Source organism: Bombus vancouverensis, chromosome 13 (assembly GCF_051014615.1).
Source record: "Bombus vancouverensis nearcticus chromosome 13, iyBomVanc1_principal, whole genome shotgun sequence".
NCBI classification, from domain to species: domain Eukaryota; kingdom Metazoa; phylum Arthropoda; class Insecta; order Hymenoptera; family Apidae; genus Bombus; species Bombus vancouverensis.
This window is the reverse complement of record NC_134923.1, coordinates 5842232-5864185: the sequence shown is the minus strand read 5'-3', so window position 1 is coordinate 5864185 and position 21954 is coordinate 5842232. Positions and strand designations below refer to the sequence as shown.

The 21954-nt window shown below is 35.2% G+C and overlaps 5 protein-coding genes across 8 annotated transcripts; 4 read left to right on the top strand and 1 right to left on the bottom strand.

Moving 5' to 3' along the window:
- Nucleotides 1–31: 31 nt before the first annotated feature.
- Tsf2 (transferrin 2) lies at nucleotides 32–3674 on the top strand. The gene is made up of 9 exons (XM_033342629.2): nucleotides 32–184; nucleotides 380–792; nucleotides 875–992; nucleotides 1053–1232; nucleotides 1306–1763; nucleotides 1838–2002; nucleotides 2074–2162; nucleotides 2249–2589; nucleotides 2664–3674. The coding sequence occupies exons 1-9, from the start codon at nucleotides 118–120 to the stop codon at nucleotides 3302–3304; spliced, it is 2472 nt and encodes an 823-aa protein (XP_033198520.1). The 5' UTR covers nucleotides 32–117; the 3' UTR covers nucleotides 3305–3674.
- On the bottom strand, nucleotides 3675–4554 carry LOC117161319 (uncharacterized; the record flags this gene model as incomplete). Its single annotated transcript, XM_033342760.2, has 4 exons — nucleotides 3675–3816; nucleotides 3906–4101; nucleotides 4172–4282; nucleotides 4399–4554. Coding segments are annotated over 4 exons (507 nt in total), but the record flags the coding sequence as incomplete, so codon positions are not given.
- LOC117161326 (uncharacterized) lies at nucleotides 4240–7515 on the top strand. 2 transcript variants are annotated; one of them, XM_033342780.2, is made up of 4 exons: nucleotides 4240–4795; nucleotides 4862–4988; nucleotides 5047–5176; nucleotides 5509–7515. In XM_033342780.2, the coding sequence occupies exons 2-4, from the start codon at nucleotides 4890–4892 to the stop codon at nucleotides 5763–5765; spliced, it is 486 nt and encodes a 161-aa protein (XP_033198671.1). In that variant the 5' UTR covers nucleotides 4240–4795; nucleotides 4862–4889; the 3' UTR covers nucleotides 5766–7515. The 2 variants fall into 2 exon arrangements, with proteins under 2 accessions (XP_033198671.1, XP_033198663.1); XM_033342772.2 differs by having other exon boundaries at nucleotides 4241–4988.
- A 1288-nt stretch (nucleotides 7516–8803) lies between these two features.
- On the top strand, nucleotides 8804–11784 carry LOC117161256 (esterase E4-like). Of its 3 annotated transcripts, none has more exons than XM_076623683.1 (9): nucleotides 8804–8921; nucleotides 9219–9526; nucleotides 9714–9842; nucleotides 9932–10091; nucleotides 10206–10582; nucleotides 10665–10836; nucleotides 10921–11111; nucleotides 11191–11335; nucleotides 11395–11784. In XM_076623683.1, exons 2-9 carry the CDS (start codon nucleotides 9308–9310, stop codon nucleotides 11700–11702), a joined length of 1701 nt encoding a protein of 566 aa, XP_076479798.1. In that variant the 5' UTR covers nucleotides 8804–8921; nucleotides 9219–9307; the 3' UTR covers nucleotides 11703–11784. The 3 variants fall into 3 exon arrangements, with proteins under 3 accessions (XP_076479798.1, XP_033198537.2, XP_076479797.1); XM_033342646.2 differs by having other exon boundaries at nucleotides 8892–9100; XM_076623682.1 differs by having other exon boundaries at nucleotides 8898–9054.
- A 546-nt stretch (nucleotides 11785–12330) lies between these two features.
- Nucleotides 12331–19261, top strand: LOC117164773 (uncharacterized). Its single transcript, XM_076623945.1, has 17 exons — nucleotides 12331–12613; nucleotides 13027–13152; nucleotides 13242–13401; nucleotides 13667–14055; nucleotides 14137–14308; nucleotides 14397–14587; nucleotides 14668–14812; nucleotides 14887–15179; nucleotides 15988–16200; nucleotides 16631–16756; nucleotides 16840–16999; nucleotides 17230–17618; nucleotides 17700–17871; nucleotides 17960–18150; nucleotides 18231–18375; nucleotides 18450–18777; nucleotides 19073–19261. The coding sequence occupies exons 1-16, from the start codon at nucleotides 12416–12418 to the stop codon at nucleotides 18767–18769; spliced, it is 3390 nt and encodes a 1129-aa protein (XP_076480060.1). The 5' UTR covers nucleotides 12331–12415; the 3' UTR covers nucleotides 18770–18777; nucleotides 19073–19261.
- Nucleotides 19262–21954: the final 2693 nt, after the last annotated feature.

Sequence of the window (21954 nt, the reverse complement as noted above, 5' to 3'; positions counted from 1 at the left end):
AGCACTGTGAATGAATAATACACATAGTATAGTAATAGTATAGTAAGTTTGTAGAGTACTAAAGTAATGGGTGTTGCCTTTCGTAGCAATTAATGCTTAGACGAAGAAAGTATAAAAATGCTACCAAACAATTGCATAAATCTAATTTTAATACTCTTCAGTTTATCCTGTCGTTTTATATATGGTATAAAGGATACTTTTATTTTTTAATAGTTTAGTATCGCGATATTCACTTTGTTTAATGACTAACCGTTTGTTATTGTCTAATTATTAATTGTTGTTTATCCTCAAAAATAACAAATGTCAAATTGCAAAAAATATTTACAAATCGATTATGATTATGATTAGCATTAATAACAATGTTTAAATCCATTCACAGGACAAAACCTCAACAATACTGTTACATGGTGTACAATATCTGATGCTGAACAGGATAAGTGCAAAGCATTTTCAAGAGCAGTTGATCGCGAAATAACATATTTTGGGCGTAGTTACATTTCTGTGCAATGCAAACAAGCATTTAATAAAGAAGGATGCATGGCTATGTTGGATCAAGAAAAAGCAGATATAACCACTTTAGATGCTGGTGAAATTTTCATGGCAGGACGCTATCATAGTTTAATCCCATTAATGCAGGAAATATATGAAAGTGGTGTCAATTATCAATATGCGGTAGCAGTTATTAAAAAAGGATCTTTACCAGATGTCCAGAGTTTACGTGATTTGAGGGGTAAAAAGGCTTGTTTTGCTGGCCTTGGGATGCTTGCTGGTTGGGTTATTCCAATTTATACAGTAAATATTATTTCTTTTTACTATGTTTCTATGTAATATATACTGTATTAACCAAAATTGGTCATTTTTCTGTTTTATACAGCTTATGAAAGAAGGTGGATTAGAAATTATAGATTGTAATAATCATGTTAAATCTACCATCAAATATTTTGGGCCCAGTTGTGCTGTAAATTCATTGATAGATAAATATAATCCATTAGGTATGATTGATAATAACTTTACCTAATGTCCATATTCTTTATAGCAATTTTAAATTTTAGGTGATAACTCTGATCAATTATGTAAATTGTGTATTGGAAAGATACCTGGAGAGAGGTGTACAACTTCAGATCCTTATGCAGGATATGAGGGAGCATTTAGATGTTTGGTAGAAGCAGGAGAAATTGCTTTCTTAGTAGACACGACTGTGGATGAGATGACATCAACAACATTTGACTTTAGTATGTTTTTAATTAAAGGGCTTTACCATTAAACTATATTACAATATTAGTAAATAATATCAATTTTTTTAAGATTCTGTAAAGAAGGAGCAATTTGAATTACTTTGTCGAGATGGTACTCGTAAACCGATTAGTGAATACAAATATTGTAATTGGGGTATAGTTCCATCACGCGCTATAGTTACATCGTCTGCTACAAAAATCGAAACCCGTCGATTATATCAGCGATTTTTAAAGACAGCAGTTCAGGTACTACGCAGACATAACGCAAAAAATTCGACCGAATTTTATGACAATCGTTTCGAAAATCGGCCAGATTTTAATAATAGATTTAACAACACTGAATATGTTAATCCAAATGAATATAGCACAGATAACTTTGAAAATCGTAACGGGAATGAAAGAAGCTATAATGGAAATGATTTGAATACATGGGATAACACAGAATCAACAAACATACAACCAATAGAGACTTTCAATTTATTTGAATCTGCACCTAAATATGGAATGCATCATAATTTGATTTTTTCTGTAAATACAATATTCTTTTTGACATTATTGTTACCTTTTTTAAGATAATTTTATTTTAAACTGTATAATTTTAGGATACAGCCAGAGATTTCATGGAATTAAGTGAAAAAGAACAAGTGTATACTGGTTATTTAGGTAGATCCCTTGATGTAATATTAGAAATGCGACGTTGTCCCGTCAGTAAAATGACCCTATGTATTACGTCTGATCCAGAAATGGAAAAATGTATAAAAATGAAGGTAATGATTTAAAAAAATAAATATTATACCTCTAAATTAAATATAATTATTAATGTTTATTTTCATATTAGATAGCATTAAAGGCGCAATTGTTGAAGCCAGAATTAAATTGTCACAAAGGTTACAGTCAAATTCATTGCATGCAGGCTATACAAAGTGGGTATGTATATATGTAATATTGAAAAAGTTTGCAGATAAAATAGGAGAATTTAGTGTAAAACAAAATTCATTCTCCTTTTTTTTTAGAATTGCTGATGTGGCAGTATTAGACACCAGCGACGTATATACTGCTGGTTTACGCTTTGATTTGATTCCATTTATATCTGAAGTTTACAATTTACCTACGCCAGAATATTATGTGGTTGCAGTGGCAAAAGAGGAGGATGACAACACAGATTTAACTTATCTAAAAAATAAGAACACTTGTCATACAGGAATCAATACAGCGGCAGGTTGGGTGTATCCGTTAGCATATCTTATTTCAAATACATGGATCAGGGGTTATGGTTGTGATTCAGTTCACGCTGCTGCGGAATATTTTAGTAAATCTTGCATTCCGGGCGCGCTTAGTACCGAATACAATACAGGTAATTGCAATTCTTGAACTATAAGTGATCGTAGATCTGTGCAAAATTATACGTTGCATGTTAACTTATTGTAGGAGTGCCATATGACAATATGTGTGATCTGTGCCATGGTGCCAGCTTCCAGTACTGTCGTAGAGATGCATCTGAAGATTATTATGGGTATACTGGTGCCTTTAGATGTTTAGTCGAGGGGGGCGGAGATGTAGCTTTTGTGAAGCACACAACAGTCGCAGAAAATACAGACGGAAAACGACGAGAAACGTGGGCACGTAATACTTTCACTAAAGATTTTGAATTGCTTTGCCCAGACGGCACTCGTCGACCAACAACCGATTACATACATTGCAATTTAGGAAAAGTGGCAGCGAATGCAATAGTTACACGTGGTGGATATTATGGATATAACGAGACACAAATAAACGCTTACATAAACTTGTTTATTTACGCCCAACAATTTTATGGCAGAAAAGAACAGGACGAATTTAGTTTTAGTATGTTTTACAGTCAGCCGCCTTATAGCGATTTGATTTTCCAGGACGCTACACAGCAGTTAGTAGTAATACCACCAGAAAAAAGAGAGTTTAGTGCGTATTTAGGCCCAGACTTTATGAGAGCTAGAAGAATTGTAGATTGTAATGCCGGTGCATCAGCTATAGAGCATTCGATAATAGCTACGATAGCTATGATTATATTTGCTTACATACTTAGTAGGTAAATAAGGTAAATTTTTTTTAACAGATGAATATATGTACATTCGATAAAAAAAACTTTTAGAAAATACATCTAGCTATATTTACTAGTTTTTTAATCTTTGTATGAGATGTGTTCACAAAATTAATCATATTTTTCGTATTTTACATACCGATTCAGAGTTAAACGAATGAATGTGGTAATGTAACATATAGTTGCGTAACGTATAGTTCTCGACTAAAGATTATTGTATAATCCGTCCATTTCTCGACATTTTAGATAAGTGTAAAATGATATTTAACTGCTATTTAACTATATTTGCAGTATAACTATACGTGTACCTTACGCCGTCCATTAATATTTTTGTACGCATTGAATAAAGTTGTTTTATAGTACATTATAGTTACGTCAATTATTTTCTCATTTCATTTAAAATTTTTCTTACTGATATATTGCGCGACTTTGCAGTCTTCTCGTCTTCGATCAGCCTTTCTTACGTATTGTTAGAATTTGCTAATTCTTTAAGTTTCTTTTTTACTATTATGAATAAATGAATAATTAATCTTAGACTAGTTAGTATAATGAAAAGATAGAAAAATAATATTAGTAAAAATATAAATAAAAACCTAAAGCAAATAATCGGACACCTAGTTTCTTAGGTAATATAATTGTTGAACAATCCTTCAACGTCGAGTTCATTGGCAACTCACGTGTACCTTTAAACTTTTTTATTCTGAATGTTTTACGTTGGTAAATGGTACTTTTTTGATCCGATGAAATAGACCTTTTTGGAATTTGATACCTTTGAGCAGATTTGCTTACCTTGATGTACCAAAAAATTATATATTAGTACCACGAAATAAATTTTCAAGCTAGAAAGATAAATATTTACTGTAGAAAAATGATTCTTATGTTCTACTTTATGTTTTATAGATTTAGGCTGCGCTAAGATATCAATGCGTCTTAGGCTTTTCATAGTTTTTCGTTTTTTCTTATGATGCCTCTGTAAATAAATATAGCATTTTATTTGTTGTTTATCTCGAAGTATTTGTTATTGGTAAATTAAAAAAAAAACTTATCGAAAATACGACGATATGAAAGTATTCATTAGTATTTTACTTTTTTTATATTTTTCTTCTGTGTCAACGAATTGTCGAAATTTCCTACAATAACTGTACTTTTTACTCTTCTAGGAGCGCACCAATAAGTTCTTCGTTTATTACGATGGTTTTTGATAACAGATTTTGGCGTTATTTCGTGTCTATTATGTGGAAAATTATATTAGTGAAAATGAGGAAACTAGGAAAATGGGAAAACGCTGTATTTACTCGAATTTCAACATCGTAGGACGGAAATTTAGAGTATTAATTTCGCCAATCGGCAGATTTTGCGGGGGAACTTGAAATTTTGTTCACGGTTACTGTTTGTTGGATCTATTACCAAGAAAGAATTGAAGTTTGCAAACATCTTTATTTTATGATCGCTTCACTGTCACCAATCAACATTTAACCCTAAGGTAAATTTTTCTAAATTTTCTGTTGCTTTCACGATTTACATTACAGCTTCCCGAGTCTCGATTTAGATAACAATTTTACGATTAAATTAACGATATGAACACGGATGTTTGTCAAGATAATGTACCAAGATTTGAAAAACTAGCGAAACCAAGAAAAAGAATCGATAAAACCAGTAACTACAATGCCTTCAATGTAAGTATCGCAAACATAAAGATACACGAGGAATATTTTAGTCGTCTTAACATTACAGGTAAAACGTGGAGCATTATCTTATCAAATTACGGATTCGTTAAACAAATTAGCCCAACCTAAACGAAAACCAGGCACAAACGTGTCTAATATATCCAACTTTAGCGTTAAAAGCTCTCCCATAAATACAGGTAGTTTAAAGAGAACCCTCCAAGCGTTACCTTCATTTTTTATCGAACCCTCATCAGTTTGAAGAACCCCCTAAACTAAGTGCTTCAATGTATTGTTTTGCTAATTTGCATTTTTGGCCTGTTTAAAGTCTTTCTTTATTTGCTATCGCGAATTATTCGTTTAAATCTCCTTTATCGCTTGTAATCGCGGTGGTTTGTTAAATCCTGAGTGTGATTTTTGGAGAGTTCTCGTTCCCGAGTTAGAAAGAATCTTGAACGTATCAGGTGTACATAAAGAAATGTCGAAATTTATTACTACGGAATTATGCAATTGTATAATAAATATTCCTTAGTGAAACAAGGACATCATAAATTGATAAATAGCAGCGAACAATCGAAGGACGCGCAAGAATCGAGGAAGAAGAGATTTTTACTGGATACTTATGCTCGTATCACTGCGGCTAGGAATAAAGGATGTTCAAAACGATTGCATGAACTCGCGAAACCGAAAAATTGCATGATTCGTACCGAGCCATACGACGATTTCGAGAATTACTTGCAAATGATGAAAAAATGCAACGCGAAATCCGCGTTTCAGGAAAAAAGATAACTCATAATCCATAAACGATGTAATATAAAATAAAGAACGTCTATAAAATGTCTCGATATTTACTAATTTCTATTTAACACGGACATTTGCGTCGGCGAAAAACAAACGAAGGCTTGATCTCTTTTAAAACGTGGCAGCCTCGGTTCACGTAACACGGATACAATAAAGTCGCATAAAATGAAATAGCTATATCGAAAATGAGAAATTTAACGCAAAATCGTAACGCACAACGAAAAGTATCACCGTTAACCATCTTAATATTCTCTTCTTCGTTGGTAAATTGAAGAAACATTTAACCTGTACAATGAGCTAAATTCGCAAAGGTGTCGTTGATAAAGAAGTTCATTTTCTATTATTCTCTCGAATCTAATCCCATGTTATGAAGCATTCGTGTAGAGATTAGAAACTAGTTTTGAAAAGTTGTAAAAAATGGCTGTAAAAGTAAAAAAACCCGTAAGGAGCACGGTTGCGAGGAAAGGTCAAATTACGAAGGAAACGAAGGAAACAACAAGAAGCGGATCCCCTAGAGCAGCAGCTGGCAGATTAAGAAAAGTAGATAAGTCGAGACTCAAGGGGAAGTAAGCGTAATCTTTTTGTCAGCGTGTCGAGTAGATAAAAATCTTTTTAACATTGTGACTTTTAGAAAAATTAAACGTAAATTACGATTGAAAGGATGGCTGGCGACACCGGCTGATTGGGCGCGTTTCAATGCCTGGGCGAAATTCAATGCTATACCGAAAAAGCTTCCGCAACCTGAGCCTATAGTTAGTCGTAAATAAATTGCGGATATTTGTGCATTTATTGAAAAAGCAGATTTTTATTTTATACCTGATAATTTAATAGGCGAAACAAACCTTTATTTAAATATTATACGAAAAATTCTAAATTTGAAAGATTTGTACATACTTTTACACGTTACAACGTGTAACATTCCTCAGGTTCGTCCATCGAAGCCATTATCTCAGCTAAAGAAAAGAATCAAAATGTTGTCCAAACCGAAGGAAAGAATCGACGAAAGCATTCACTGCAAATTAGACCTCGCTATCTCGAAAGCGGCACTGAAAGCAATTCCATCTAAGAGAACGATTTTGTTGTCTCTACCAAATATAAAACTGGTTGATTTTGGTCGAGTTTATTACAAGGTTTCACCAGCAGCATTAAACTACCAGCCGTCTCAAAGAATCATCGAGCTAAGCCTGCCCCGTGTCATTCTTCCCGAAGAATGCAAACCATCCAGATTGATGTCGCATGAGAAACGAAAACTGGACGAAGACAGACTGAGGAAGCTGGCTTTAGCGAAGAAATTGCTCGATTGTCCTGAACAATTAACCAAAGAAGAAATAGAGGAGCTATTTACGCCTTATGGCATAAAACGAACTGCGCTTTCCTATCAAGTAAAATGAATCTATATCGCATGTGCACATGAATTTTTGTACGTGTGTATATTCGAAGTGGCGCAACTTAAAAAAGTTTTTCGAGAGAAATTGTTTGAAAGCTTATGAAATAGTTACTTGCGCGTTAAAACAGTATGTTAACGAAAAGAGTAGATTCTGAAATGATCCAATACAGATTACTTTTGTAATTTTTAGTGGTGACCACTTCTAAAATACATTTACATTAATTTCATGTCCACGTGCATATTCCATTCACGAATAAGCACGGTAAACAGCTTTTTAATCTCTTGAATCGCTAGATTACTCCTTGGTTAGATTTTCTGGCTGTACCATCGTACAAGACGATAAAAGATAAAAAGGACAAACAATCAAAAGCTTTTAAGAAGATGATAATCGAGGAAGGGGAGGAGAGAGGTAGAATAGCTTTCGCCGAATACAGGGAAAAGGAAGAGGGCGAGAGAAGAGGAAAAAAGCGTAAGCCCGACGATACGAGAACAGAGAAATCTAAAAGCCGTGAGAATGGAAAAGTTACAGAAGCGGATGAAGGAGAGGAGGAAGTGTACAAAAGTGAAGAGGAAGAGCGGAAAGCTAAAAGAAGAAAACTCGAGAAACACGCTTGGAGATTCGCACCGCATCCATGCATAGATGATCCCACACGCATCACGAAAGCAGCTTTGAATGCTAAAGGTCTGCGGCGAAATGAATAAAAAGTTAGTCGACGTTGACAAGCTTGTGTGTACGTTATTGTTTGTTTCAGCATCCGCACGTATGGAAGAATTGGCCAAACCAAATATTCATAAAAGTAAGACTATCAGAACTGATGCTTTTACCGTGAAAAGAAGTGCTTTGGCGGCTACAGCTTCTGGAAGAGTTGAATCTTTGGCGAAACCACCGAGACCTCGAAGTCCTGTTGAAAAAAGACCGCCGCGTGAAAAAGATAAATATGGTAGACCGATATTCGAGATGCCTGTATGTTGATTTAAGTAAAAACCATTAAAAACTAAATCAATTTTTCTGAACATTTAGCCACGGAACCATTTATTGATTTTGTCGCAGGTTTACGGCAAAGTTTTACCAAAAACAAAGCCATACAAAATGGGCGAATGTCCGGAGCCGAAGAAGAAGCGGGTTGTTAAAAAGCGGCCGATTGATCCGATTATTTACGAAGCAACCTATGACCCTTGTATCTATCCAGACTTGGCAAAAAAGCAGAGAATGGAAAGGAAACGAGCTGAGAAATTATTGGGCAAAAAGCATCGTAGAAGGACAAAGCGAAGAAAGAAATTGGAAAGACCTGAAGAAGAAAGAGAAGAAGAAGAAGAAGAGGAAGAGGGAGAAGAGAAAGAAGAAGAGAAAGAAGAAGAAAACGAGGAAAAAGAAGAAGGAGAAACGGACGAGGTAACTGAAGAAACTGAAGATGAGTAGAAAGTGAAACTAAGAAATCTAGATAACGCAAAAATTATGTACAATAAAATGTACAATAAAAATAGAGAAATAAAAAGTAACAAAAAAAGACAGTAAAAAAAGGCACATTTTTAAACAGTGCCTAATCTTCCACGTGTTTTTCGTATTGTTTTCCAAAACTAAAGACGTGATAAGAATACAGACAATTGATGATTTTTTCGTTTCTTCCTTATCACTTGCACGCAATAGCAGATAGTTATGTAACTCTATAGTATCGCAATACACGTATTTCTATAAAAATGAGTTCCAGTAAATAAGGAAAAGTAGTTTGAAGATACGGATATACGTGCGAGTACAAGTATTAGTTATTTCACCGATAAATATTTTTATGTTCAATTTTTTCAATTTTTCATCACCGGCGAGTCTACGTCGTCTACGATTTTATATTTTTCACGTTATAGATGTTACTAAATACATTCGATAACCTAGTGGTATTTAATTATACACTATCAAAGAACAGATGGACAATATGTTACAGTAATTTGTAAAACTATGATGGCTATGTTTTGGTTTTTCACGATCGAATATATTAAGATAATTATGGTTAGCTTTTTCCCTTCAACTAGAGTATAAAACGTTCTTCTCTCTTTCTTAGCCTTCAGTGTCTCTTAACCGTCTACGTGAGCAACCGTCCACAATAATTTAGCTGACTGATTTTCCTCGTTCACGGAAACAGCGATATTCATGAGAAAAGAATTACTGTCAAACGAAAAGATGAAGCTACTGCTTTTGTTTTGTATCATCGGAATCGGTAACGTTTTATATTGCACAGCACATCCGGAAGCGGTAGCACCAATTGGAAAAATCCGCGGCTCTGTTCTAACTTCAAGGCTCGGAAAGGAGATTTATTCCTTCCGTGGCGTGAGATATGCCGAGCCTCCTACAGGAGAACGACGTTTTCAGGTGAGTTTCTCATTCTTGCCTCTATCGTAATTTTATTAATCCTGGAAACATCCTCGTTCGTGGACATTTGTCAAACTTATCGTCAGCCTTCAACTATGCAAACAAAGAGTACTTTGCGTATTTCCTTTTATGCGAGTATTTATGGCACATCGGTGGGAATAATCCTTACAATTTTCTCACAATACAGGTTGCCACTCCAGCAGCAGATTGGAACGATGTTTTCGATGCCTCCGAAGAAGGTCCTGCATGTCCAAATGTGGAGCGTATCGAGCCAATATCTGAAGATTGCTTGCGTTTAAATGTCTATACTAAAAAAGTATGTCCTACTTTTTCCGGCTCGTCTACAGAGTGTTTAATTCATCAAGATATAAAATATATATTTATGGAATTGTTTAAACGTTGCAGCTGTCTTCGAAAAATGAAAATGTATCATTGCCAGTGTTGGTTTTCTTCCATCCAGGCGGTTTCTACCAGTCTTCCGCTCAGAGCTTTAACTATGGTCCCGAATATTTGCTGGACCACGATATCGTTTTGGTTACTGTAAATTATCGCCTTGCCACGTTAGGTAATTTAGGCATTTAGGCATTTATAACACACGATATACCAATGATCATTTTCCTTCTATTTTTCCAATTATATATCCAAGGATATATAAAATATATAAATATGGATTTCATAGGTTTTATAGCAACGGGCGATTCACTGGCTCCAGGAAATCTAGGTTTGAAAGATCAGGTAACAGCGCTTCGTTGGATTCAAAGGAACATCGTTGCTTTCGGAGGAGATCCAAACTCCGTGACCATCAGCGGCTGCAGCGTCGGAGGGCTCAGTACTTTCTTGCACATGTTATCACCAATGTCCAAAAATCTATTCCACAGGGTGATCGATATGAGTGGCTCCCCCTTACTCACGGAACCTTATCCAACCCACCAAAGAGATATCGCAGAAAAACAAGCGAAACTTTTGAATTGTCCCATTAACAACACCAAAGACATGTTGGCTTGTCTCAGATCAAAGCCTGTAGCCAACTTTACCAAGACTATATCTGAATTTTTTGTTAGTTCATATCTAAGAGAAATGATTTCTTTCTTATAATTTAGTGGATACCTAGAGGTTTCTAATACTTCTTACAATCCAGGAATGGTACGGAGATCCAATTGTGCTCTGGAAACCCGTCGTAGAACCGGAAGTTCCAGGAATGGAACGATTTCTACCAGCTCAACCCATCGATCTTATTCGACAAGGAAAGTTTTATCAAGTCCCAGCCATATTTGGAGTAACGAAAGATGAACTTGGTGGGATAGTCGTCAGTAAGTCGCATAGTTGGTAAATTGAATCACAATTATAAAATAATCGAAGCTGTTCCCTAATTACGGATCGCTTGTTTCTTTTAGCGTTCGAAAATATCACCAGAAACAATGGCAACATATATCGCAATATGAACGAGAATTGGTATCACGTAGCACCGATTAGTTTCATATACGAACGTAACACGCCAAGATCGAAAAATATTAGTACAGAATTGCGGAAGTTTTATTTGAATGACGAACCACTCGGTTCGTCTAACAGAAATGGTCTTGCTCATGTATGAACTCCTAAATTACTCCTTTAACAAATTCACCGTCGATACTGATAATCGAAGAAATTGTAAAATCAATTTGCAGCTCTATGCGGACAGCGTAATTATATTTTCACAATATCGTGGGGCGAAGTTAATAGCTGAAAACTCCAAAGCTCCGGTGTATCTTTATAAATTTACTTATCAAGGCCGTTATAGCTTTACAATGTGGAACGCTACGACACCCTATGGTAAGTCCACTTAATAATCACGTTGAACGATTGATTACACTGCTTTCTTCTAATTCTAGGCGTCGAACATCAAGATGATTTGCAATATTTATACTACATAAAGAGTAACTTTCCATATTTTAATAAGACTGCACCTGAGATTCCTATGGTGGAACTGTATACATCTATGTGGTCCAGCTTCGTACAAACTGGCCAACCCATTCCAAATGATAGGAATATAACGTGGAACAGGTTTGAAAGCGAGAAAAGTAACTACTTGGATATCAACTTGAATCCTACCATGAAGACTGGTTTCTATCCCGATAGAATGCAAGAATGGGAAAAATTATTTCCTCTATCCGCTGCATCACAAAGCAAAGCAACATAGCAATGTAAAGTCCGAATGGTCCTTCTTAAGGCTATTAATTTTGTTTCCGAAGCAATTTAATAAATATATAGATCATTATTGATATTCATGATGAAATATGCCTCCCTTCCTATTTGATAATGCCAAAGATACGAATCTGAAGAATCTTCAATCTGTATGTAATTAGCTGTTTGTCAGGGCACAGTTGCAAATATTTATGTCTTTATTTGTTATCGTTTGTTTGGCGCTTATGTTACAAGTTTTGAGCTCATAACGTTTGTAATATCGTTACTTTTTGCAACGATAAATCTGTTATTAGAAAGATTGTCTGATATTTATATATACATATATACTATATGTATATATATACTATAGTATAGCGATACTAAGTTATAATGAACGTGACATGCGCATGTAATTAAAAGGTGAGAATTGGTATTAGTAAATGCACTTATTGTTAGTCGAGAAATATTATGGATATCTTCAACGCCAAATAAAGTGCGCCCCTGTGTGGGCGTTTACAAAAGATGATATTTCCCAGGAAGGCATTTGGAATTCCCCACTTATTTAACTCGTTGCTCTAGTATAAATTGTTCGCTTTTGCCTACTTGGTTATTCCAGTGCTTGTACGAGCACGGTCTATGTCGGCTAATTGATTTGTTTTCATCAATCTGCTTCTTCGTCCAAAGAGAAGAAAGTTCCGACAAGCAAAACAGTAAGCTGCGAGTTCTAAGATGAGAGGCGTTCTGGTATTTCTTGTTTGTGTCACCAGCCTCGCTGTCGCTCAACAGTCGATCACTGAACAACCGTTGGTCACTGCTCCAATTGGGAAAATTCGTGGGTCTATTTTGACCTCTAGACTCGGAAAAGAAATTTATTCGTTCCGTGGTATAAGATATGGCGAACCACCTGTTGGATCCCAACGTTTCCAGGTAAAAAATCCTTTAACTGGTTGTTATTTTACATCAGCGTCAATTTATGCGTTATCCTTGTATAAAGAGCGTAGAAACAGTTTCTAAAAGTATAGTTTGCAAAATGTAAGACATGGAAATCGAGACTAGGTATTTTCATTAATATCACGCACAATTACTCGAAGAATGTTTTAACAAGCTTCCTTATTTTAGCGCATTCGCGATATTATGCCATTGAATCATTTTTAACTAGGCCGCATATAAATTATCCCATTTTCACGGTACAATTTGCAGAAGTAAAGCTATCAGTTTCGCACATCTTAAGAGATTAACAATAAATTGCATAATACTCCTTTCGTTAATTGCATAGTTGATGAAATTATTATCATATGCGCGTTACATTTTCTATTTCATGTTTTTAAATTACTGTATAGCCTCCAATCCCAGCGAAAGATTGGCAAAACGTTTTCGACGCAACCGAAGAAGGACCCAGTTGTCCCCATGCTAATGGCATACAACAATCAGAAGATTGTCTACGTCTAAACGTGTACACCACCAAAGTAGGCACCACATATCACGCATATAAATATATCATGCGCAGTTAAACAATTTTAGAACTTTTGCAAGAAGCATACATTTCCAATTCTAGCTACCCTGTAGAAACGAAGATGTATCGAGACCAGTAATGATCTTCATACATCCAGGTGGCTTTAACGGTTTCTCAGGACAAAGTATAAACTTCGGGCCACAGTATCTGTTGGATAAAGATATCGTTTTGGTTACAATTAATTATCGTCTCGGGACGTTAGGTAACTTGACATAAATCAGAGAAGTAATTGCGGGAGCTTTCTGAAAGGATTTGAAATTAAAGAATAATTAAATTATTACGAAATTGTTATTTATTTCGTAAATATAAAAAGAAATAATTACTAATACAAACCGAATTTCCTTTACAATTTGATATAGCCCACTTCGTCTTACAGACTTTGTTTTCAAAAAAGCTCCACAATTAGAACGTACAAAGTTAATTTACTCGCGTTCGGAATTTGCTAAAACAAATTCGAATTATTTCAGGTTTCTTGAATACTGGTGACAGTGCAGCACCAGGTAACATGGGTCTAAAGGACCAAGTCGCAGCTTTCCATTGGGTTCAAAGAAACATAGCTGCTTTTGGTGGCAATCCAAACTCCGTCACTCTATGCGGTTATAGCGCAGGAAGTTTCAGTATTATGTTGCATTTGGTGTCTCCAATGTCTCGCAATCTTTTTCACAGAGCTATCGCGATGAGTTCTTCGGCTATAAAACTAAACGTTTATTCCGGAATATCGCAACATGGACAAATGCAGCTAGCTCAAAGACAGGCACGATTATTGGATTGCCCTACTGATTCTACCAGTGCTATGGTGCGCTGTTTCCGCTCAAAACCTACAGAAAACTTTACAGACACATTACGCGACTTATATGTGCGTTTGATATAACAATATAGACCCAGCATGTAAAAATCTGGACAACTAGGAACATTAGTAATATTATATTTTTGACAGGATTGGCGTGGAAATCCCATTGTGCTCTGGTCACCAGCTGTGGAACCGGCAGTTCCTGGTGTCGAAAGGTTCCTGTCTGAACAGCCGTACGACGCGATAAAGCAAGGAAGATTCTATCAAGTTCCTTTAATGATGGGAGTTACGGAAGACGAATTTGGCGGTATAGCTGCTTGTGAGTATTCGAATTAAAATATTTTGTATAAATACATTATAAAGATATGAAAATTGAGTATATCCAATTGTTTTATTGAATTGCGCAGTGTATGAAAATGCCACATTAAGAGGTAATTCTCTGTACCCTGAGTTGAACGATAATTGGAATACTCTGGCTCCGATCATATTTATGTACGAACGTAATACGTCGCGATCGAATTACATTAGTAGGGAATTACGGAAATTCTATTTCAACGATCAGCCTCTTAGCTCGGCTAGCTACAGAAAGCTCGGTGATGTACGTATCAAATTCTCTTCGTGCTCTAATTGTAATTTGTTTGCCATTGAAATCATAAAAAAATATCAAATCTTTTTCAGATATATGGTGATGCTATAACTAAATTTCCTATGTACCGGGCAATCAAGTTATTCGCTACGTATTCGAAATTGCCGGTATACTTTTATAAATTTTCGTTCCAAGGACGATACAGCTTTTATATGTTGAACGCCACTACACCATATGGTAAAACTCTTTACTCTTCATTTGTCTGGAAACTCAACGAGGACCATATTTTAAACGTTTTACGTGTCCCTCAGGTGTGTGTCATCATGACGATCTGCAGTATCTCTTCTTCATAAAGAGCCGTTTCCCATACTTCAACAGCGACGCACCAGAGATCCCTATGGTGGAAATTTCTACCAGCATATGGTCGAACTTTGTTATAAATGGCGAACCGATCCGTAAGCACGATGGTCAACTCAGGAATGTAAGATGGGGTAGATTGGTACCCGAGCATAGCAATTTCCTTGAGCTGAATCTTCATCCATCGATCAAAACTGAGTTCTTTCCTGAAAGAATGCGAGAATGGGAAAGATTGTTCCCTGCACCCTAAATCTCAAATGCGATGAACATTACGCGAGTGTAAAATCAATGGCTATTATTATTTTTCTCAATCAAATTAGAATGTGTAAATGAAATATGAGAAATATCTTATTATTTCTTAATAGCATTGCTGTATATAATTTAATACAAATTATTCGTACAGAAAGTTTAACGAATTCAAAGCGTTTTAATGACAGAAAATTCGTGGCTTTTAGATACATAGGTCAAAAATATACGTTTATGTGAACTTCAAATTTTCATTAACAGCCGAGTATTTTTTTTTTCCTTTCCTTTTGATAATTTGGAAGATACGAATCGTGAAACCCTGTTGCGATAATCTGAACATAACTATTTGTTTGTCGAGGCGTATTCGCTATCGTCTGTTTGATTTTTCATGCTATGAGTGTTAAGTTCACAACATTTGTAACACTGATTTTTTGAAACGATATATTTATTATTAGAGAGACAGTCCGACATTTACATAATATAGCGATTACTATAATAAAAATGCATGCAATTAAAAGATAAAAATATTCATAAATACAATATGTTAATCGAGAAATATTATGGTTGGCTTGATTGACTAATAAAAGGTGTCACTGTGTGGAAGTTTATTGAAGATTATATTGCTCAGAAAGGAAACTGGGTTTCCCCACTCACTTTCCTCAAAGCTGTCGCATAAAATGTGCGCATTCGTCAGCTGATTCTACAGTGCTTGCACGAACACCGTTGAAATCGGCTGACCGAATTGATTTGATCTTATCAACTTGCTTCTTCGTCCAAAGAGAAGAAAGTTCCGACAAGCAAAACAGTAAGCTGCGAGTCCTAAGATGAGAGGCATTCCGGTATTTCTTCTTTGTATCACTGGCCTCGCTATCGCTCAACAGTCGACCGCGGAACAACCTTTGGTCACTGCTCCAATTGGGAAAATTCGTGGGTCTATTTTGACTTCTAGACTCGGAAGAGAAATTTATTCGTTCCGTGGTATAAGATATGGCGAACCACCTGTTGGATCCCAACGCTTCCAGGTAAAAAATCCTTTAACTGGTTGTTATTTTACGTCAGTGTCAATTAATGCGTTATCCTTGTATAAAGAACGTAGAAACAGTTTCTAAAAGTATAGTTTGCAAAATGTAAGACATGGAAATCGAGACTAGGTATTTTCATTAATGTCACGTACAATTACTCGAAGAATGTTTTAACAAGCTTCCTTATTTTAGCGCATTCGCGATATTATGCCATTGAATCATTTTTAACAAGCCGCCCTACAAATGATCTCATTTTCACAATACAATATACAGTAGTAAAGTTGCCAATTTCGCACATCCTAAGAGATTAAGCACAAATTGTGTAATTGTTAACTATATAGTTGATAACTTTTGTTAATTACATAGTAGATAAAACTGTTATGATAAGTGCGTTATATTTCTTATTTCGTGTTTTTGAATTACTGTATAGCCTCCAATCCCAGCGAAAGATTGGCAAAACGTTTTCGACGCAACCGAAGAAGGACCCAGTTGTCCTCAATCTAATGGCACACTAGTATCGGAAGATTGTCTACGTTTAAATGTGTATACTACCAAAGTAGGTAGTGAATTATACCAAATTAGCGTGCATAATTAAATGATTTTAGAATCTTTGCATTAAGAGTCCATTTGCAATTCTAGCTACCGTGTAAAAGCGAGAACGTATCGAGACCGGTAATGATCTTCATACATCCAGGAGGCTTTTACAGTTTCTCAGGACAAAGTATAAACTTTGGACCACAGTATCTGTTGGATAAAGATATTGTTTTGGTTACAATAAATTATCGCCTTGGGGCGTTAGGTAATTTGAAATAAACCAAGGAAGTAATTAAGGAGCTTCCTGCAAAAGTTATCAATTTACTCGATTCGCCAATTTATTTTTAAATCATTTTTCTAGAAATTATCTAGTAATTTTCTTAGGATTAGGATTTTTTAAAAGTAGGAAGCTCCTCAATTATAATATGATGAGTCGATCCACTCCTATCATTTGGATTAAAACTTACTTCAAAGCATAAATTGAACTTATTTCAGGTTTCTTGAGTACCGGTGACAGTGCAGCACCAGGTAACATGGGTCTAAAGGACCAAGTCGCAGCTTTCCGTTGGGTTCAAAGAAACATAGCTGCCTTTGGTGGCAATCCACACTCCGTCACTCTATGCGGTTATAGCGCAGGAAGTTTCAGTATTATGTTGCATTTGGTGTCTCCAATGTCTCGCAATCTTTTTCACAGAGCTATCGCGATGAGTTCTTCGGCTATAGGACTAGAGGTCTATTCGGGAATATCGCAACATGGACAAATCCAACTGGTTCAGAAGCAGGCACGACTATTGAATTGTTCCACTGACTCGACCAGCGCTATGGTATATTGCTTACGGTCGAAACCTGTAGAAAACTTCATAGTCACGTTGGGCTCCTTATTCGTACGTTCTATATAACAATATAAACCTGCTGTATAAAAGTCTTGGCAAGTGTAAATATCAATTATGTTATTTTTTTAACAGGATTGGTACGCAACTCCCATTTTGTTGTGGACACCCGCTGTGGAACCGGAAGTTCCTGGTGTCGAGAGGTTCCTGTCTGAACAGCCGTACGACGCAATAAAGCAAGGAAGATTCTATCAAGTTCCTTTAATGATGGGAGTTACGGAAGACGAATTTGCCGGTATAGTTGCGTGTGAGTATTCGAATTAAGATATTCTGTATAAACGTATTATAAAAATATGAAAATTGAGCATATCCAATTGTTTCATTAAATTGCACAGATTATGAAAATGCAACACAAGAAGGTAATTCTGTGTACCCTGAGTTGAACGATAATTGGAATACTCTGGCTCCGATCATATTTATGTACGAACGTAATACGTCGCGATCGAATTACATCAGTAGGGAATTACGGAAATTCTATTTCAACGATCAGCCAATTAACTCGGCTAACAGCAAGGAGCTCGGTGATGTACGTATCAAATTCCCTTCGTGCTCTAATTGTAATTTGTCTTCCATTGAAATCATAAAAAAATATCAAATCCTTTTCAGATATATTGTGATTCTATAATTACATTCCCTATGTACCGAGCAATCAAGTTATTCGCTACGTATTCGAAATTGCCGGTATACTTTTATAAATTTTCGTTCCAAGGACGATACAGCTTTTATATGTTGAACGCCACTACACCATATGGTAAAACTGTTTACTCTTCATTTGTCTGGAAACTCAATGAGGACCATATTTTAAACGTTTTACGTGTCCCTCAGGTGTATGTCATCATGACGATCTGCAGTATCTTTTCTTCATAAAGAGCCGTTTCCCATACTTCAACAGCGACGCACCAGAGATTCCTATGGTGGAAATTTCTACTAGCATATGGTCGAATTTCGTTATAAATGGCGAACCTATTCCTAAACACGATAGTCAACTGAAGAATGTAAGGTGGGACAAATTTGTACCCGAGCAAAACAATTTCTTAGAGTTGAATCTTCATCCATCGATGAAAACGGAGTTCTTCCCTGAAAGAATGCGAGAATGGGAAAGATTGTTTCCTGAACCATCAGTCCGAAGTACAGTGAAACATTAAACCCATAAGTAAGTATTTATTAATATTTTCGAAGAATTGTAAATATTAGTGGATATTTTTAGTGCAAGTTACAAGTACAATAAGGTGCGGTGATCCTTTTTTTTTCTTTGATGAAATTAGAATATATAAATAAAACATGAGAAATGTATTACTATTTGTCAATTGTTACTTTGCGGGATAATTGAATATAAATCATTCGTACAAAAAGTTTAACGAATTAGAGGCTTTTTAATTATAGAAAATTTGCGGCTTTTAAGTACATAGATTAATAAAATATGTTTATGTGAACTTTTATATTTTTAGATCTGATGGTTGGAGTTTCACCATGGTTTCGCTGAGTCCTAAAACTTTTTACCTTGAGATGGATTCTTTAACCAGTGAGGAAGTTCGGTTTTCTAAAATTAATGATATGTAGCAGTAAACGATATCATCGTTATTTAAGAAATGCTATTTGTAAATAAAAAATTATGGCAACTTTTTCTTACACAACAATGCGAAAAATATTTGCCAGAAATCCCACTAACTCCATTGGACACTGCAAGATGTATCGTTGTTATCGCGACCTGTTCGGCTGTTTTGGAAAATGTGTTCAGCAAAAAATGTAATCCCCAAGAAGTGCAGGCGGGACACTTTTTCAGATTCCAGTGCTTATTAGATCAGGATGAAAACAATTGGTTGTTATGCCAAAACCTTCAAACCGTCGTGCTAATTTCATATTTGGAAACATAGTATAAATAGCCAGGCAAGGGTTCATTGGATTTACATTATTTAAATTTAACCTCACTAAGTAATACAGTCTCGATGCAACAACGATTATTCGACTTGGTCTCGATCGTTTTAGTAAATAATGCAAAATAATTCTACAAGCAGTATCTTAGGATTAGGATAGTAGATCTTAGGATAGATAGAAATTGTTGTATCGATCAAAAGATGTGTGAGTAAGAATGGACTATAGTGATTTGTCCATTTGTCCATAGCCCTTGGGATTATATGGAATATTGTGCGTCCGAGCAAATGTTAAAACAGCTGTTAAGCCTCTTGGCTGAAGGATGGATTAGAACATACGTTTAGGTCACAGGACGTAACACTTATATTATATAAATATATATGGATCATAATTAACATCGTTCTTTAAATAAAGCGTATTTCTTTAAATATTATAATCATACACATTTATAAATATAAAGTACAATTTTGAATTCATAACCTATCTTATTCAAAGAAAGATATATTAAATTATTCAGTGATCATAAAGCTTTAAAATCAGAATACAATGTGTTCGTGGTATTGCAAATTAAAATAAGGCGTCGTTATTCAATAATAATATTGTCAAAGATTTTGTTCGATAAGTTTCTCTTTAGAATTAAACGTGTTACCGCTAATCACGTGTATATGTATATTTCAGTTTCGAACTATCAGGAATCAGAAATCAAGACATCATTCTCACGGAATTGTCAAGATCTTTCGAGTCATAGAAACACATATATAAAGTTTTTTTGAACATTACTAATTCCAGACTAGGTAGAAGTAAATAATCAGATTACTCTTCTACATGTGAAAATAAGTCGGAAATGTAGAATAAAATTTATTCACAAGACGGTTTGTTTCCGAAAAATATAAATTTGCAAATTTATCATATGTGTACACTAAGACAATTCTTAATTAACACTAGAACTACCACACCAGTCAAAATGACTAGTATAACAAATTTATTTTAAAATTTTTACTTCATGTTATATTTTTTCTCCGCAATGATGTAATGACCTTTGCAGGGATAGCTAAAGGAATAATATAATAAACTTTAATTTTGTTTTATTCATTTAAAATAAAAGTAATTTTGTATCATGGCTATTTATACCAGTATTAGTCAAATTGACTGGTCATTCTGTAGAGCATAGTCGTTGGAATAAGATCTGATTTCTCGTTTTATAAAGCAATATTTTACAAGCCTTGAAAATGAGTAAACAATTGGAAGTATCCGAATTGTTGCAAAAACTGAAAAGGATACCAATGGAATGCTCTGATATCAAGGATAGTGAATTCTCTGAGTATGAAGGAAGTGAACCAGGGGAAAAAGAAATTGAAATTTGTAGTGATAACAGTAACAGTGACATTAATGACAAAGAAAATGAGTCCTCAGAAAGTAATCCAGAGAACATTTTCAATGTATGCAAAAGTAGTGGAAGTGTACAAGCTAGTCCAAATAAAATTGCCGTAGACGGAACCAAGTGTGAAAGAATTCAAGGGTCAGGTTCTGGGAGATTACACACTATATTCAAAGACGCATCCGGCTCCACAGGATATGCAAAAAGAAATATCGAAAGATAAAGTAATTAGCGCATTTTCCCTATTAATTGACAGCCGTATGTTGCAACATATAATATCTTCCACCGAATCAGAAGCTTCTCGAGTTTTGGGTAAAAAATGGATTCTTACAGAAACAAAATTAAAAGCATTCCTTGGAATATAGTACGCAAGGGGAGCATATATAGTGAAAAATTTGAAACTTTCATATTTGTGGAATACAAAATGGGGACCAAGCTTCTTTTCCAGCACAATGAGTCGAAATGAGTTTGTTGAAATATTGAAATTTATTCGATTTGACGAAAAAGATGATAGAAGTCAACGTTTGAAAAATGACAAATTTGCACTAATATCAACCGTATGGGATAAGTTTATTGAAAACAGCCAGAATTGCTATAAACCCGGTGCAAACATTACACTAGACAAGCAACTTTTCCCAACCAAAGTCAGATGCAGGTTTACGCAATATTTACCGAATAAACTCGACAAATTCGGAATTAAATTTTGGCTGGCATCTGATGTTCAAACAAAGTATGTTGTAAATGGATTTCCTTATTTAGGAAAAAGCGAAAAGGACTTACCTGAAACGGTCGAATTTTATAATGAAACAAAATTTGGGGTAAATATAGCACGCCAAATGATAACAAAATATAGCGTGAAGTTGAGATCAAAAAGATGGCCACTTCAAGTATTTTTTAATATTTTAGATTTGGCTGGCATAAATGCCTGGATTTTATATAAAGAAACCACAGGTGAGCAGATATCCAGAAAAGATTTTATGTTTCAATTAGCAGAAGAACTCGTCGCTGACAATGAAAAATCACGGATAGAACAAAGAGCATCTGAGATCCAAGGTACGTCAAAGAACTCACCTTATTCAC

What these genes read in the sequence shown, in the direction of transcription:
- LOC117164773 (XM_076623945.1), top strand. Translation starts at nt 12,416, where the DNA reads ATGAGAGGCGTTCTGGTATTTCTTGTTTGTGTCACCAGCCTCGCTGTC. An exon ending in AAAGATTGTTCCCTGCACCC is followed by an intron (nt 15,180 to 15,987) that starts TAAATCTCAAAT and finishes GCAAAACAGTAA; the next exon opens with GCTGCGAGTCCTAAGATGAG. An exon ending in TTATCGCCTTGGGGCGTTAG is followed by an intron (nt 17,000 to 17,229) that starts GTAATTTGAAAT and finishes AACTTATTTCAG; the next exon opens with GTTTCTTGAGTACCGGTGAC.
- Tsf2 (XM_033342629.2), top strand. Translation starts at nt 118, where the DNA reads ATGCTACCAAACAATTGCATAAATCTAATTTTAATACTCTTCAGTTTA. An exon ending in AGATAAATATAATCCATTAG is followed by an intron (nt 993 to 1,052) that starts GTATGATTGATA and finishes TTTAAATTTTAG; the next exon opens with GTGATAACTCTGATCAATTA. An exon ending in TAGTACCGAATACAATACAG is followed by an intron (nt 2,590 to 2,663) that starts GTAATTGCAATT and finishes AACTTATTGTAG; the next exon opens with GAGTGCCATATGACAATATG.
- LOC117161326 (XM_033342780.2), top strand. Translation starts at nt 4,890, where the DNA reads ATGAACACGGATGTTTGTCAAGATAATGTACCAAGATTTGAAAAACTA. An exon ending in GTAACTACAATGCCTTCAAT is followed by an intron (nt 4,989 to 5,046) that starts GTAAGTATCGCA and finishes TTAACATTACAG; the next exon opens with GTAAAACGTGGAGCATTATC. An exon ending in AAGCTCTCCCATAAATACAG is followed by an intron (nt 5,177 to 5,508) that starts GTAGTTTAAAGA and finishes AATATTCCTTAG; the next exon opens with TGAAACAAGGACATCATAAA.
- LOC117161256 (XM_076623683.1), top strand. Translation starts at nt 9,308, where the DNA reads ATGAGAAAAGAATTACTGTCAAACGAAAAGATGAAGCTACTGCTTTTG. An exon ending in TAAATGTCTATACTAAAAAA is followed by an intron (nt 9,843 to 9,931) that starts GTATGTCCTACT and finishes TAAACGTTGCAG; the next exon opens with CTGTCTTCGAAAAATGAAAA. An exon ending in AGACTATATCTGAATTTTTT is followed by an intron (nt 10,583 to 10,664) that starts GTTAGTTCATAT and finishes CTTACAATCCAG; the next exon opens with GAATGGTACGGAGATCCAAT.